The sequence below is a fragment of the Saccopteryx bilineata genome, chromosome 12 (assembly GCF_036850765.1).
Source record: "Saccopteryx bilineata isolate mSacBil1 chromosome 12, mSacBil1_pri_phased_curated, whole genome shotgun sequence".
In the NCBI taxonomy this organism is placed as follows: domain Eukaryota; kingdom Metazoa; phylum Chordata; class Mammalia; order Chiroptera; family Emballonuridae; genus Saccopteryx; species Saccopteryx bilineata.
In genome coordinates, this window is record NC_089501.1 from 47,500,201 (window position 1) to 47,517,797 (window position 17,597).

The following is a 17,597-nucleotide window of genomic DNA, read 5'->3' on the forward strand; positions in this document are numbered from 1 at the left end:
AGCCTCTGGCTACAGTCCAGAGAATTAGCTATTCACAAGCCACTTATTGGTGGATACATTCTGAGAAATGCGTTACTTTGCTGTGAGAACATCACAGAGGTACTCACACAAACCTGGGCAGTTTAGCTTACTTACTACATACATACCTATGCTCTGTGGGATAGCCTATTGTTACTAGGCTACACCTGTAGATCACGTGACAGCATTAAATAACACAGGACTAAATCAAGCACCAGAGAAATGACTCACTCAGGAGATCTGGTAAACACGAGATGTATGAGGCTGATGTTGGAAGAACACAGCACACTGTACTATAGCAATCTTTTTGTAAGTAGAAAGAATACACCAAAATGATAAAAAGTAAACACATAAGCCAGTAAGTAATTTATTATCGTGTTATGCACTGTACATAACTGTATGTGCCTATAGTTTTGCATGACTGGTAGGGTAGTAGGCTTACACCAGCATTACCACAAGCACGAACAATTTATTGTGCCATGATTTTATGTTGGGCTACGTCACTAGCTGATAGAAATTTTTCAGCTCCATTTCAGTCCTAAAGGACTACTATGTTACATGTGGTCTCTTGATGACCAAACCGTGGTTATGGGTCATGATTGTAAAGTCAAACAAGCAGGGTACCAGCTAGTTAGTAGGCTACTGCAATTCTTGCCAAAAGACCATAACAGCTTGGCCTATAAGGACTGGGGGCAAATGGAGACGGAGAATTTGTAATAGCCTTTAAGATTTGAAGGTACTGTATATAATTACTAACTCTTACTGAGGAAGTAGTTATCCCTTCTAAGTAGTCCCCTGAATAAAGCTGTCAAGGACATGGCCTTGAACCCTGAAAAGTAAAGGCCCGCCGTTCTTAGTGTCTGTCATAGGGCTCTGGGCTCCAGTTTTTATCGAGGCAACTTGATTCCAACCACTCTCCCCAAGAAACATTCGGCTCTCATATTCCTCCCTTTCCTTCGCATGAACTGGGGAGTGACTGCTGAAAAAAGGACAGCGGTGTTTGTCATTTGAATAGATGTTCACTTTCAATCTGGTATTGGTTATTTTACATTGTGCATAGTGAGTGAGAGAGGAGGCATTTTGCTAGCAGCACCTCCGGTTTCATCGAGAAATACTGTGTTCCCCTATGCAAATCCTGTGCGGCGGAGACCCCCCGTCCCCGCGCACAAACGCCCTCACTGTGCCACCCGTCCCCGGGACTTGACGAGCGAGCACTGCCTGCCCCGAGCGGCTCGCGGGTTGCAGGCGTGCTTCCCTGTCCCTGTGCCCCCACCCGGACCCGAAGCGTGTTTCTAACGTTTCCTCCTCACGCTATTAAAATGCTGGGGCACATCGTTCCCAAGTAAACGAATGACTAAAGAACTTGGCTTTCTTCTGCTAACCTTAAGGACACTGTCCGGGAAAGTGCTGAAGATCACTAACCCAGCCACTCGCATGGAAACAACAAAAACATGGACAATGTTATTTGCTAAACTTGCGGCTTTCAGGGGACTTTTGGTTTTCCCTTGAGTAACGCTTTGTAGTGTCCTCCAAGGGCCGGCCGAGGTGCTCCCGGGGCTGCAGCTCTCGTGCCCGCGTGGGCCGGGCGCACAGAGGGGGGCCGAGAGCTGGCCGCCCCAGGACCAGAGCAACCCGGCTCGGGGCGGCGACGCTCTGGCCTGCACTCCTCGATGGTTTCCGCGCAGCCGCCCGAGCCCCGCGGTCCAGTCGCTAGGGGGCGCGCTGGCTGGCGCCGCTGATCCCGGAGCTACGCGGCCGGACTTGTTTCCGCCATATTGGATGCCGCAGCCGCTGTTGCCAGCGCTTCCTCCTCCGTCTTCGCCGTGCGCTGCTGGTTCCTGCGGCCCGAGCGGCGGGGAGGTGAAACCGGAGCCCGTCGGAGGAAGAGGAGGAAGGGGGTGGAGAGTGTAGGGCCCGGGGCTCCAGGGGGGGCAAACCGAGACGGAGCGGGGCGGAGAAGAGCAGGCGCCGCGGCCCAGCCCCTCCCCCGCCCGCTGCGACCCGCCCAGGCAGCGCCTGTGTTCCCCGGCCCGGCGCTCCGCCCGCCCCGGCGGCCATGCCCGCGCCTCGCTGCCCCTGAGGGAGCCCGGCCCCGCCACTGCTTGTCCTTCCGCTCCGGCCTCGGGGTCGCCGCGGCCCGCTCTCCCGCCGGCGCCGCCGTTGCCGCCGCCGCCCCCGTCTCGCTCTCCCCACCCAGTGCAGTGGCCGCCGCCTCTTCCGCCGCCGGGCTCGGGGCCTCCGCACCGACAACATGGAGGCCGTGAAAACCTTCAATAGCGAGGTTGGTATTGCAGTGGAACCTCCGCCGGGCCCACCCGGGACGGGGCCAGCGGCGGGAGGGTGGGCACAGGCCCGCGGGACGTTCGGGATGGGGCGAGCGGCGGCCTAGTCCCCGTGGGGGGAGGGGTGCTTCTCCGCTCCGGCGCCCCTCCCCCGAGTCCGGGGGGGAGGGCAGGGGGAGGGCCGTCCCGGGGCGGAGGGCGGTTCCGGTGTTGCCAGCGCCCTATCGAGTGGCTGCGGGGTTGGAGGAGAGGCTCCCGGCAGGTCTCGGGGTCGATTGCACCTTTCTTGCTGGGACCCGGAGGTTTTGAACTGCACTCTGGACACCACTGGTCCCGGGGTTCTTAATGGGGCGGGCACTGAATGCGGGCGGTGCAGGAATGGCACTAAGAGGGGTGACGATCTCCGGTCACGGTGCACGTAGTGTGCATGATCGAGAGGCTGTTGGCTCGGTAGCCTGCGGAGTACGGGCTTAGGCTAATGGGGTGGTTGGTCCGGAGGCCAGGTATTTCTTTGATTTTTTTTTTTTTTCTATCGCCCCCTCCCCCCACATTTCAGCGTAAAACGAATGGGAAGAGATCTGTCCACGGAGAGAGGGAAGGTGCCCGGGAAGGAATTCCCATGGGCTCATTCACATGTCAGATGTAACACTAGGTTTTTAACAAGGAGTTGTCCAGTTTTTACTATGTAATTGAATTTGCTAGTTTGAAGGGACTCAGATTTTGATAAAGTAAGTGTATTTTAAAAACATTAAAACTCCGACTTAAATAGACCTTAATGCAAAAACATTAAACATTAAAAGTACACACCTACACAACCAGAATTACGCTTAACCTGTAAATATTTATTTCAATGTGATGTTAACTAAGTTCGCATAAATTTTATGAACTTTTGATATGAAAGTGCGCTTAGTGTATTCAATAGTGTAATTAACAAAACCTTACTCATCTTTTTAAGTATGAGATTTGCCGTGATAATTTGGAGAGGACAATATTGTTAAAACCTGCTTTACAGTTTTGTTTCATTTAGATTTCCCCCTTCTCCCCCTCCAAGAATTGGCATTTGGGAAGTTTAGAAGGAGGTTAAAAGTTATATAACATTCTTGTGAATTGGCCTCTCCATATTAGAGTACATAGCAGTGACACAGTTGTATGAAAACAAGCATTTTTTTTGGTAATTTTTTTAAGTCAATAGTTAGAGCAATAGACTTGATTACCTTTTTTATTTTGTTTATTAATTCATAGCTGATAATTTAGAGCAAATTATATTTCGTTCCACCCCTAAAGTACTCTGTAGTGCATAAAATCTGCAATACAAAGTATTTAGTAATGATACTATGTTTTAATTTGTTAACAGTTTCACATCTGTGCAGGAAACCTCCCCTCAACTTTATGTAGCCTTTTTTATTTGCTACATAGGTGTTAGAGCACTAACACAATGTAAAAGTTTTTTAAAATTTTTCTCCCACTTCAGTTATTTGATTTACCCACCCCACCCCTTTTTGATGGGTGTCTCTTGTTTGAAGTTCTTAATGTGTGTCCTCTGCAGAGTGTTAAGCAGGATCTAATGTGGTAGGTAGAAACAAGTGCCCTGGTTGCTCACAGTGGAGCACAGTGGACTAGAATGTTACAGTTGCTTTTTCATTTTGGTATTGATATTAAGTATCAGAGACCTAACATCTACTTGGCATTTCACCTCTCTTCTAACTTGATCTTTATAGAACAAGTAGTAGTAGTCCCATTTTGATGTTTGTAGTTTCACTCTCCATCTGTGGATTACAAATAACTTAAAATCTTTTAACTTCCTTAATTTCCTAATATACTCAAACTTTACCATGTTTGAAAAGTGGGGTTAGCTTAAAAATAGTAGCAGTACAGTTACCAATAAGTTGAGGAAGGGAAATACATTTGAAAAATATTCATAAGAAAATGCTTAAAATTTTTTTGGGGGGGATTAAACAAAATACATAATTTTGATAGTTTTTTTATTTTGAATATATTTCTGTGAATGTCTAATACTAGCTGTGAAAATTTTGTTGCAAGTAAGCATATAGCAGGAAATATTTCAGTAATAACTATTTTTTCTTAAATCATGTTGCAAAGTGCAAAAATAAAAAAGAAATCCAAGTTACAGGATTAGGGGAAAAGATATTTTAGAAGGGTTACTTGTAGTGAATTTGGTTTTTGAAGGCATTTATCCTTGGGCTGAGCCCTTCAGCACTTTCTCTGTTATATTTAAAGGTATCTTTGAAATATTCATTGAATTGTGAAGAAATTCCATTTAGTTTTATAAAGCACCAAAATTTAGCCTTAAGCATAATTATTGTTTGTCAATGAGATATTTTGATACTTAAAATGTGTAAAATATGAAGTGCTTAGCTTTTATGGCTTACTAATTAAATTCTCAGATTTTAAAGACTGCTCTTTCCTCTCTGGTTTGGAAATAAGATCATGTCACAAATTTTAGTTAAGAATATAGGGTTTGTTTTTTTTTTCATTTTTTCTGAAGCTGGAAACAAGGAGGCAGTCAGACAGACTCCCGCATGCGCCCGACTGGGATCCACGGGGCATGCCCACCAGGGGGCGATGTTCCGCCCCTTTGGGGAGTAGCTTTGTTGCATCCGGAGCCATTCTAGTGCCTGAGGCAGAGGCCACAGAGCCATCCCCAGCACCCAGGCCATCTTTGCTCCAATGGAGCCTCGGCTGCTGGAGGGGAAGAGAGAGAGAGAGAGAGAGGAAGGAGAGGGGGAAGGGTGGAGAAGCAAATGGGCGCCTCTCCTGTGTGCCCTGGCCGGGAATCGAACCCAGAACTCCTGCACGCCAGGCCGACACTCTACCGCTGAGCCAACCGGCCAGGGCCAAGAATATAGGTTTTTAATTTGCCAACAGTAGATGAGTTTCAGTCTGAAAATCCCTGATCTTATGCAGGGTATGTATGAGTCGTTATTGTTGTGCCCCTTCCCCCAGTAATTTCTCAAAGGATTTCTGTGGCCTCCCCACCCCTGTGTTCAAAATTACTGTTAGATGATCTTTCACATGGTAAATTCCTCTTAATTACCATGAGTTAAATGCGATTGAGGCTCAGAATTTGATATTTACGTGCTCACTGTGCTAGTTATGTAGGAAAACCTTACTTTCCACTTAGCATCTTTGTGATGAGTGTTTTTCCCATCACCACTAATGTCAGTTCTGAAATGAAAGAAAGTTTTTGTCCAGTTGGGAGTGTAAGACTTCCTAAAAGTCAAGACTTGACTGAGTAGGGAACTCGAGGAGAATTGTTGTCATTATACGATAGTGTAGGTTTTGCTGCTCTTAGGTGGTGGTGGCCTTTACTTATTCTGGGTTAGAGTTCTTACATTGGTGAAACGGGTCTCTTTAGTCTACCCAGACCTGCGGACTACTTTAGGACCACAGTTGATTACTAGATTGCAGCAGTTTCATGTGAGTTGTGTATCCATAACTCTGCCCTTAAGAATGCTGCTGTAGGGAGGTCATTATGTATGGTTTGCTTTTGAAAAGTAGGAAGGGAGAATAACAATGCTTGACCCTTTGTTTAGAAAATTATAACTTAATTGCAGGGGCACGTTTATAACATAGGAACTCCTATATAGAAAAGAGAAGAATCTGTTACTCATTGGTTATGCTCGGATAAGAAAATGAAGGATGGTATATTTTACTTATGTATTAGATATTTTTAATATTTAAGGAGTTTAAGAAACCAGCCCCAATACCATTCATTATTCTTAAAAAATTAATAACTATTCAACATAATCAAATACCAGTCAGTGTCAACAACTATGGTCATTTCCCACCATGATCATTTGTCTTGCTGCTCTGAATAGGCTGCGTGGGAAGATCTAGGACCAGATGTGTACATTTGAGATGTGTCAGGAAAATTAGTGCAATTTCATTTTTGGATATACTTTGGTTCATCAGTTCTGAGAGCCTTCTAGTACCTTTGACTATTTTTAGGGTACTTAAAATCTTAGTGTTTTTGTCCTTAGGATTCTTTGGCTAGTCAGATAACTTACTCTTTAAATTGTTCCAGGATAGACTTTCCAGTTATTATCATACTGTTCTATGCCTTTCACTTCAAAAGTGAAATTCTATCTCCGTTTTACTCCATTTCCAGTTTCCTATCAAGAATGTTCATTTGCTTAACTATAAGACTTTTAAAACTCTTTCCACCAATATCTGTCCATAGGCATGGGTTGGTAGAAAACTGGGCAATAAAAATGTGAATTAAAAAAAATTTTTGTAGATTTTTTCTGTGTTTATGGCTCAGGAAAGGGAATTTATGTGAAGCAGCTATAAAACTGCATTTTCTTTCATTTTCAACTACCAGGGAATCTTTCTTCTTTTCCTTTTCTAGTTTAACTTTCCACTGGGAATTTTGGTTAATTGTATCAATCAGGCCATCCTTTTTGTTTCTACCTTGTGAAAATGCCTTAAAGATGTAGCATACTAGATGTTATAAAGGAAGCCTTCACTGACCCCTCCCTGCCCCAATGGTGTAGGTCTCTACTTCAGCACTAATGGTATCTTGGACTGGATAATTCTTTGCTGTGAGGAGCTGTCCTGTGCATTGTCATGTCATAACTCTGTCTCTAGGCATTACCAAATGTCACTTGGAGGGCAATATTGATCCTGATTGAGAATCACTTAGTTCCTCTGTTAAACAGTCTTAAAGCACTCTATACATTGCCTCTAGCGATTACTACAGTTTTAAGTACTGTAATTAGTATTTGCATTTCCCACCAGACTGTGACTTCCATGGGGACAGTGACTATATACTGTCATTGCTTTATATCCTTGGCAGGTAGCACAGTGTCTTAATACATGGTGTACACTAAATACATATTTCTCGAATAAATGGATGGATGACATGCCAGGTAGATGAGTGGCCCTGCACCAAGGTAGTTAATACTTCTGGACATTTGCTTTTCTTCTCTGTAAAATAAATGACTGATTTGAGATTATGTTTAGAGTTCCTATTGGAAAATTCTTAGACTAAATATAAAATCAATTTTTTGAAGGACTTATGTGTAGGAACTATTTTGACAGTCATTTTATGGCACTTTAGAAATATAGGAGATTAGCTGAAAAATTTTTAATTAAAACTCTGATATGTTGATAATTTTCACTTCTTACTAAGGGAGGTGAGTCAGAAGGGGACTGCTTCATCAAAGGGTCCAGTTAGATTAAATCTATCCTAATTTTATGTTGTAATTACGCTGTTTTCAAACCCTTTTTTGCTTTATTTTTCACTTGAAAACAATATATGCTAAAAGTTGTGGGGTTTTTAAAATCAATATTTTAAAAACATAGTATAAAGATAATTGAAATTGGTAATAATTTTGAGACTATATGATTTGAGAGTGTTACAGTCTTAGGTTAATTCAAGATTAAGTATAAAATTTTTTTGGCAAGATTGAAATTCATGTGATATATGCAGCCTAACCATTTTGTTCTAGGCTCGCATTGAGTTTATTACAGTAGTTTTGATTTAATTTAGGGGATGTCATATTGCCTGGTATTGGGAATAGTCATATTTTATGATCGCTTAGTCCTTTTTTAGAAATATAGTTGACTTAGAAATGGTGATTATATTACTACTTGTACATGGAATTTCAGATCTCTCTTTCCAGCAAAACTGGTGTTGGATGCCTTCTAACTCATAATGGAATGAGAGAATGTAGTCACCCTTGACCTTGAACATTGGCTGAGCTCCTAAGCTCTTAAGTGAGCTCATTTATTCTGGTTTCGTGTTCTCAACATATTTCTCTACTCCTCTCTCTCAGGATTGTGCCTCTCCTCCTGCTTGTACAGACTGCTTTTCCAGCAGCATGGACACGAGAAGCATAGTAAGATGATTGTGACCCACGTAAGGCAGGCCCTTTGGAAAATACTAGGTTTAAATTGGTACTGAAATGATGTCTTTATTATATGGGCAGTACTTGGGAAGCAGAATGAAGCTTCTCCTTAGAGTTTATTAGTAATCTAAGGAGCATATGTAGGAAATAGGTTGAATTTCTTCACAAAAAATAGGTTAAGAAAAAAGTTATTTGCTTAATAGTAAGCATAAATCATATGTACTCTGGCTGTATTTATTTGCATTCTACTCTACATAATTTTACTGTATATTTTGTAAAAGAATATAATATTACCTATTTACTATGAGTAAATTGCAAACCTTAATTTGATGGTTGCAAATAAAATGTGTCTTATATTTTGAGGAAGTTTCAAATTATAAGATGACAAATCATTGACAGATAGGCTGTAGCAATGGAGAAACAAAAATGACTAGGTCAAGTTTTTTTATTTTTTTTAATTATAGAAGAGCAAATTTTGGTAGATGTAGTATTATGAGAAATAAATGCTGATGAGAAATGTTTGTATGGCCTGTGAGGTCTTACGTGAGTTAATGCTATCTTGTTTGATTGTAAACATGATACATTTGCTCTTTTGATTTTATGCATTGATTTTTGTCTTGATAATTCTGCTTTACAAGAGTTTCTGATAACAGTGTATTTAAACTCAGGGAAGGGTATGTAAACATGTTTCGGTATCTACTATAGGTCAAGAAATATATTACAAACTTTGTCATTGCTCTGTTAAGTCAGAGTAGGGAATATAGATAATTAGCCTGTATATTTTAAAGACAGTATGGTTATTAAGTTAATGTATGCCAAATTTGTTTTTTAAATAATTCTGCAACTTAATGTAATTTATAAAGATTGATTTGAAAGAACTGAGATTTTATTTTTCCATTTGTTTGTTCATTCATTTAACCAATACTTAATGAATACTTCCCATGTACCGGACATTGTTCTGTCTGCTGGGATGGTAACAAGACAAACAAAAGCTTACGCTCTTGGAGCTTATGTTCTTATAATGCTTTGCGTGGCATGGCCTTGCTGCAGAGCTATTGATGCTGGGCAGGTATTCTTTTCTTTTATTTTTTTTAAGATTTTATTTATTGACTTGAGAGAGAGAGAAAGGGGGGAAGAAGTGGGAAGCATCAACTGACAGTAGTTGCTTCTCATACATGCCTTGACCAGACAAGCCCGAGGTTTCGAACTGGTGACCTCAGCATTCCAGGTCAACGCTCTGTCTATCCATTGCACCACCACAGGTCCTGCCAGGGCAGGCATTCTGACTCAGGTGGATTCTTTGCTGGGGTTGCTTTGTCTGCAGCACCTCTGTCCAGGCTCGCATCTACCTGGTCTGTTCGCAGTATTTTGCCTTACACAGTCTGCATTGCTTATCATCTATTCCAAATAAAAATTGAGCAAGGAGATTTACTTAAACAAGAGTATGATATTGTGCCCTAGATAGATGGCTCAGTTGGTTAGGTCATCGTCCTGAAGTGCAAGCGTCGCCAGTTCGATCCCTGGTCAGGTAACATACAGGAACGGATCGATATTCCTGTCTGTCTCCCTTCCTCCCTCTGCCCCCATTCCCCTCTCTCTTCCCCCCTTCCTCTCTGGCTAAAATCAATAACTAAACATTAAAACAGAAAGAATACAATAGTGTGTTTTTAACAGTGGCCTAAGGTATTAAAAAATGCATTTGGTATTTTGGAAACGTAGCTCTTTTAAGGGTACTGTCTTTTGTCAGTGAGATATTAGTCTCCACATGCAAATGATTAAATTATATTTTCTTAAGTGGTCACCAAACCTTTATGAATTTAGAAGAATAAGTTAATATTTGTATTTTTAAAACAAACTTTTCCTTAATATAAGTTGAAACATTTGGTGTTTTCTCTCTCATAAATGTTTTTTTTTTCTGAATTCGGTTTGATTCCTCAGGGCTCATATCAGTAGCTTCTCAGGAAAGGATGAAACAGTTTGGATCATGTATTTTACTGTGTACAACTTGGGAAATGATATAAAGATCGTTTTGTATTGGGTCACAATCTAAAAGGTTACCAGTAAATCTGAAACTAATACAGTGTTATATGTCAATTATATCTTAATTTTAAAAAAAGGTTGACCAAGTTCCTAGTTAATGGCATTGATTTAGTGATGTTTTAATACGATAAGTCTTGTGGCAAAAAATAGACACAGGTATTTGAATTTATTGAAATATTTGAAGTTACATTGATAAAAAGGATGACTAAAATTTTTACAAATCAACACATACTGCAAATGTCTAGTTTCTCTAACAGCTGCTTGTTATATGAAAAGATACCTGGCATATATATGTGTATAAATATATTTTTTAATTTTTAAAATTTATTGATTGATTTAGTGAGAGAAAGGGAGAGAGAGTGGGTGAGATAGGAGCATTGATTTGTTCCTGTATGTCCCCTGACCGGGGATTGAACCTGCAACCTCTGCACTTCGAGCTGATGCTCCCACAAAACGAGCTGTCTGACCAGGGCCTGGCTTATGTACTTTTGAAGTACTTTTTATTTATCAAACGTTGTTAAGAGTGAGCAACTCGATTTTATAGAGCTTTATAATGTGCCCCTCTTTTCCCCAACCATCATTCTATTTCAGTGGGTTTTTAGGATAACCTTGTAAGAAAAGTAGGATAAGTGTGATCCCGTTTTACAAATGAGGAAACTGAGGCTTGCCATTGTGGTTTTACCCAGGAAATACAGCTCTGTAAATATTAAAGCTCAGATTAGAAGGACCTCAGTCTCAACCCCTGGTTGAGATGTTTTTCTTAGCCTTCTGTGTAAAGGAGAGCCATCACTTGATTTTTCACAATTTCTTTTTACTGGCATAAGGTCCAAATATAAGTTAACTTTATTTTTTCTCCCAGTTTTTAAACATTATTTGTACAACATTTTTACAGAAAAGTTCCATGAATGCAAATTTTTGTGTACACTTCATCCAGATTCCTTTACCTAATTATAACCGTATGCTCTTTCTTACATTCTTCCTCTCTGTACATAGCCATGCACATGCAAACTTTTGGGGGAACATTTTGAGAGTAAATTGCAATTCATGGTAACTTTTACCTCTAAATGACTATTTTCTAAAGAGATATACATTCACTTATGTAACAGTAGTGCAATTATCAAAATCAGAAATTAACATCGAGACATTACAGTATTTTCAGACCTTATTGGAATTTCACTAATTGCACCAGTAATGTTCTTAACTGAAGGAGTGAATCCTACCCTACCCCTTGGATTCACTGGTCTTGCTTCTTCAGTGTCCTTTCGTCTGGAGCAGTTGTCTTTTATGACCTTTGATAATATTTGGTGAGAGAGGGCCAGTTACATTTACAATTCCTTCAATATGGATGTTTCTGCTTGATACTTCATGATCAGGTTTATGTTATGCATTATTGGCAGTACTCCAGATGTGATTTTTGGCCTCTGGAAGCAGGTGATGTCCATTTATCACATTAATGGGGATGTTAACTTTTTTCTGCAAAGTTTCTCCACTGTAAAGTTCCTGTTTCCCCCTTGGTAATATCTTAAGGGGAGATTATTTTGAAAACAGTGCAGATACTTTGTTACTCATCAAACTTGGCGCCCATCTGTTTTAGCATCCATTTACTTTTTGCCTGAGTCTGTACTGAATCAGTTTCTACAGAAATAGGGCATGGCCCATATGTTTGCTGGACCTTGCTGCAAACTTTGAAATCTCAGAACTTGCTTTATAGCATGCTACTTATAAATAAAAAAGTTGAGCAGGAAGATATATTCCTTATAGGCCTTATAAGGCTTATTTTAACATTAAAAACAAAACAACTTAAACGGCTTCATTAGTGAAATTATTCATTCAGCAAATTTTTTTGAGAACTTAACTACCATGTGCAGACACTATTCTAGATTTTATAAACTTAACAGTATGCAAAACAGATAAAAGCCAGGCCAAAAAAAAATCTTGCCTTCGTGGAATATACATTCAGTTTTTTGTGTAGGTGTGTATTGGAAATGCATGTCTTCTTTTTTTGTTATTTAGTGACATTTTAATTTTTTTTTCTTTTCCACAGAGACAGAGAGTCAGAGAAAGGGATAGACAGGGACAGACAGACAGGAACCGAGAGAGATGAGAAGCATCAATCATCAGTTTTTTGTTGTCGTTGCAACACCTTAGTTGTTCATTGATTGCTTTCTCATATGTGCCTTGACCACGGGCCTTCAGTAGACTGAGTAACCCCTTGCTCAAGCCAGCGACCTTGGGTTCAAGCTGGTGAGCTTTTGCTCAAGCTGGCGACCTCGGGGTCTTGAACCTGGGTCTTCTGCATCCCAGTCCGACACTCTATCCACTGCGCCACCGCCCGGTCAGGCTATTTAGTGACATTTTACCTGCTAAAAGTTGTTTTCATGTTAATTGCAAAGTGAGCGTTCTCTTTTAAAACTCGATAAAAAGACAGCAAAGGGAGTGAACTTAAAAGCTTGGCTTGTTTCCCATCTCCTTTTTCTGAAACTATTTTTATTTGAAAATGATTCTTAGTCATGGAGTTTTCAGTGTGTAGTTATACTAACTCACTAAAGGAGAACAATTAAATTAAGTAAAACCTCATTAATTGGGACAAAGAACTCAGACTTAATTTAGTGATAAGTACATGTGATAAGTACTATAGGATCTTTAAAAATATTATTCAAATACATAACAGCAGTGCAATTAATCTTTAAGGCTTTAACAAATAAATGAAAATGATTCTTTTTTTTTTTTTTTGTATTTTTTTGAAGTTGGAAATGGGGAGGCAGTCAGACAGACTCCCGCATGCGCCCAACCAGGATCCACCTGGCATGCCCAACAGGGGGCGATGCTCTGCCCGTCTGGGGCGTCACTTGCAACCAGAGCCATTCTAGAGCCATTCTAGCGCCTGAGGCAGAGGCCAGGGAGCCATCCTCAGCGCCCAGGCCAACTTTGCTCCAATGGAGCCTTGGCTGCTGGAGGGGAAGAGAGGGACAGAGAGGAAGGAGAGGGGGAGGGGTGGAGAAGCAGATGGGCGCTTCTCCTGTGTGCCCTGGCCGGGAATCGAACCCAGGACTCCTGCACGCCAGGCCGACGCTCTACCACTGAGCCAACCAGCCAGGGCTAAGAATGATTCTTAAGATCCTATCCATTGTTAAGGACTGCTGTGAAAACAGTTGCTAATGTAATTTCTTGAAATAGGAAGAAAGTCTGATAATGTTTATTTATCTAATAAAAGCTCAAGAACTACGTATGTGTAGGTTATCTACTTTTTTTCCTGTCTAAATATTAATACTGCTGGAAAAAAATACCAAAATGAGTTTTACTACGTTACATGTTTGTTGCTGAAATGACTTCTATCTTGGAGTAGTTTTTCTGTGTTTAATAAACCAATAAACACCTTTTAATTTTTTTTGTAAGACTTTATTGAGATATGAGTAAATGCTTTTATAAGAGTTATTAACATCTCTGCTTTTTTTTTAAATTTTTTTTTTTTTAATTTTTTTACAGGGACAGAGAGTGAGTCAGAGAGAGGGATAGATAGGGACAGACAGACAGGAACGGAGAGAGATGAGAAGCATCAATCATCAATTTTTTCGTTGCGACACCTTAGTTGTTCATTGATTGCTTTCTCATATGTGCCATGACCGACGGCCTTCAGCAGACTGAGTAACCCCTCGCTCGAGCCAGTGACCTTGGGTCCATGCTAGTGAGCTTTTTGCTCAAACCAGATGAGCCCGCGCTCAAGCTGGCTATCTTGGGGTCTCGAACCTGGGTCCTTCCGCTTCCCAGTCTGACTCTCTATCCACTGCGCCACCGCCTGGTCAGGCAACATCTCTGCTTTTTATTTATAGCAAGGAAAGTAGTGTTTAAACCAGTAGCAACTAGTGATTGGAAAGAATCCTCGAAAGTATTTGCTGGTTATTTGAACTTTATTATTTATGCACATTTGCCATCTATAAGTCATTGTATTCTGCAGAGTGATTACCAGCATTATATTTTTATAACTTTTTATTATTAAGTGAGAGGCAGAGGGACAGATTCCTGCATTCACTCCGACTGGGATCTACCCGGCAAACCCTCTTTGGGGTGATGCTCTGCCCATCTGGGGCTATTTTAAATTTTAGCACCTGAGGTGAGGCCATGAGCCATCATTTGTGCCCAGGGCCAACCTACTGGAACCATTTGATTCATGGCTGTGGGAGAGGAAGACAGAGAAGGGGGATGGACTGAGAAGCAGATAGTCGCTTCTCCTATGTGCCCTGACTGGGAATGGGAATCAAGCCCAGGACTTCAACCAGCATTAATTAGATAGATACCTACTTCCTTTTCCTCAGGCAGCTCATATTCTAATAGAGGTGGGGATGACTGCATTAGCACAGAGTTCGAAGAAGGTAATGTGAATATTATGATACAAAGAGTAGTGATATCATTGTTGTGTACTGTGTGTATACTCTTCTGTGTATATCATGATGCAGTCTGAGAGGGAAGACATTATAGGTGGCAAATGATAAAGATCACTTAGAAGGGGGGAGGAGCAGGAAGCACCAACTCCCTTATGTATCTTGACCAGGCAAGCCCAGGGTTTTGAACTGGCGACCTCAGTGTTCCAGGTCGATGCTTTATCCAACTGCACCACCACAGGTCAGGCAGATGGATGGCCTTTGTATGCTATGCATAAGACCTCATTTTCAATCTGAAGAGAGTGGATATTCTGGGTGGTTTTAAATTTATGTGTTAGAATGGTGGTTAGTATCTTTGTAGAGTAGGGCAGGGCAATGGAGGGATGACATTGGAGGGAGAAGGAAGGTTAAATTAGTACAGAGGAGATGAGGGGCTCAGTGAGAATAATAGTGGGGAGAATAAGGAGGGATGAATGCAGAAGAATTCAGTGATGGTAGCGGGATAGAAGGGAAAAGAAGGTGGTGCCAGGCCTTTGGCTACATGGCCATGCAGATAAGACGGGCCAATCAGGAGGAGCAGAAGAAACTTGAGAAAGAATTTGGTGGGTTGGGTTGTATGGGAGACAAGTTTTTTCACCTAGAATAAAAGAAAGATCTTACATATGGAAGGAGGGTTGAACTCACTCATATCTCAGCCACCTAAAGACACTTCGGTATTTTGTTGAATACAGTACAGTACTTGACGATTTGCTATCTGTGGGACGTTAAGGGACAGACAGACACCTAGTAGGTAGGTCGGGCACATGACGAGAATAGGAGATTAAGGAGAAAGTACAGTTGTCTTGGGAGGTGATGTAGAGAAAGAAGAGAAGGAATCTGAGGGCAGAATCTTGTAGATACAGTACTCGTTTCTTTCTCGTTTTTTGTTTTTCCCCCAGAAGGCTTTGACCTCTTTTTCCCATCATTGTATTTGCAAATACAAGGACATTTAAAAGCAACTCCTTGGAGTATGCTTGACTTTAAATCCTGCTAATACAACCAGATGTTCTTGTGTACATTTAAAATTTATATAGTGAATTGATTCAAAGTCAATTTTTAGCTTTCGTTTTTTTGGGTTTTCTTTAGCTTTTGTTTAATAGGATTTAATAACATTATATCATTCAGTATTTTATTACTACTCATTCATTCAGTATTTTATTAGCCCCTCATGGTCACATAATGCTTTACCTTAAATCTGTCTATAGTAACCACTTTATTGTGAACATGGAATAGTGAATTTGAAGGCTATATCATTAGAAATAGAACCCATATTTATTTGAGAAGTTCCAGCTAATATGTTTGTGGAAATTTGCTTTGAAGAGTTATTTTTCCTCTTGTTATCATGTGGCCATTTCAGTTACTAGTATTTCTTTTTTTTTTTTTTTTCCTGAAGCTGGAAACAGGGAGAGACAGTCAGACAGACTCCCGCATGCGCCCAACCAGGATCCACCCGGCACGCCCACCAGGGGCGATGCTCTGCCCATCCTGGGCGTCGCCATGTTGCGACCAGAGCCACTCTAGCGCCTGAGGCAGAGGCCACAGAGCCATCCCCAGCGCCTGGGCCATCTTTGCTCCAATGGAGCCTTGGCTGCGGGAGGGGAAGAGAGAGACAGAGAGGAAGGTGCGGCGGAGGGGTGGAGAAGCAAATGGGCGCTTCTCCTGTGTGCCCTGGCTGGGAATCGAACCCGGGTCCTCCGCATGCTAGGCCTACGCTCTACCTCTGAGCCAACCGGCCAGGGCCAGTTACTAGTATTTCTAAAAGTAAGAGCAGGTGAACTTCACATCTTTTCATTTTAATGTTTACAGAAGACAGAGGAACTGAAATTAAATGATTTATTGTTTGGATTCCAGGGAAAAATTTTAAGCTTAAAAGTCATTTTTATATGAGTGTGTGTGCTTGTTTATATGTATGTATTTTGTTTTCTCATGAAGAATCTGTTTCCTTTGATTTTAGAGTAGGATAACTAAAGCCCGTTTCAGTTATGTTACGCAGTCAGTTATGGCTTCGGTTTGTGGCTCTGTGCTTGAGTTCCTTGTTTATTTCCATGCTTAGACTTGCTTTCCAGAAATGACAAATTTTAGACCTGGAAGACTTATGATAGTATATAATTTAACAGACTAATTTTAAGCATGAGGAATAATCGGGTGTTTGATAAAACTTGTTTGGAATCACAGCTTATCCCAGTTTAGTGGCCAAATTAGAAACTGTCTCAAGTCATTCTCGTTTTTATTTTTTCTGTATGGATTTTTAAAATGGGATTTTGGTAGTGTTTATGGGTGTTGGAGGTAGATGAGGAATGGGAATTGGTGATTTTTAGTAGATTATTATCATTTCATGCTAATGCTACGCCAGGATAAGGAAAAACTTACGTCACTGCCACTCCTGTTCATAAGGGAGATTGCCGTCGGACAGACAGCATGGCCTTCCTTGGCAGGGAGGTATTGGAACATCTACTTCACCAGCAGTTTTTTAGCAACTCAGTAAAAACACCCTTTGAGTACAAAGCTCACGTATCTTGATCTCCTTTTTAGGAGCACAGTCACTGCATAAGCCCATATCCTTAGCATGTTTCTAATAGTCACATTGTAATAATGGTGGCTACTTTGTAACTATGTTCTTTAGATATTTCAGTAGATTATTGTTTAGAAGGCTTTTGGTACAAGGATATATTGTAGGATGACAAGGCTGCAAAGTTAGAAAGTAAGATGTGATCGAGTCTAGTTGACAAGAAAGAAGATAGTTGTTTTATCATTTAAAAAATGGGGTTGACAAGGTAAGCTCTAGGATCTCTTAAATGTTAACCCTAATGAACAAGTATTCCAATTTTTCTTAGCTTTAGTATACGCATTTTAAAGATAGGGATGATGATGCCTTTCTGACTGCCTATGAGAATTGATTTTTTTTTAAGTGAGAGACAGGCAGGAAGGGAGAGAGATGAGACGCATCAGCTCCTAGTTGCATCACTTCG

General features: G+C 41.0%; 1 protein-coding gene across 7 annotated transcripts in view; it reads left to right on the plus strand.

The window, feature by feature from the left end:
* The first annotated feature begins 389 nt into the window (after nucleotides 1-389).
* The window catches only part of SCAF8 (SR-related CTD associated factor 8), a 178,787-nt gene continuing 161,579 nt past the window's right edge, over nucleotides 390-17,597 (plus strand). For 3 of the 7 annotated variants that reach the window (XR_010727647.1, XM_066247832.1, XM_066247833.1), the window contains exons 1-2: nucleotides 1,935-2,299; nucleotides 8,099-8,161. Coding sequence is in view for 6 of the 7 variants with exons in the window: in XM_066247832.1 (XP_066103929.1) it covers nucleotides 2,270-2,299; nucleotides 8,099-8,161 (93 nt within the window). In the remaining variant the exon portion in view is untranslated. The other 4 variants (XM_066247838.1, XM_066247837.1, XM_066247834.1 and 1 more) reach the window with 4 other exon arrangements.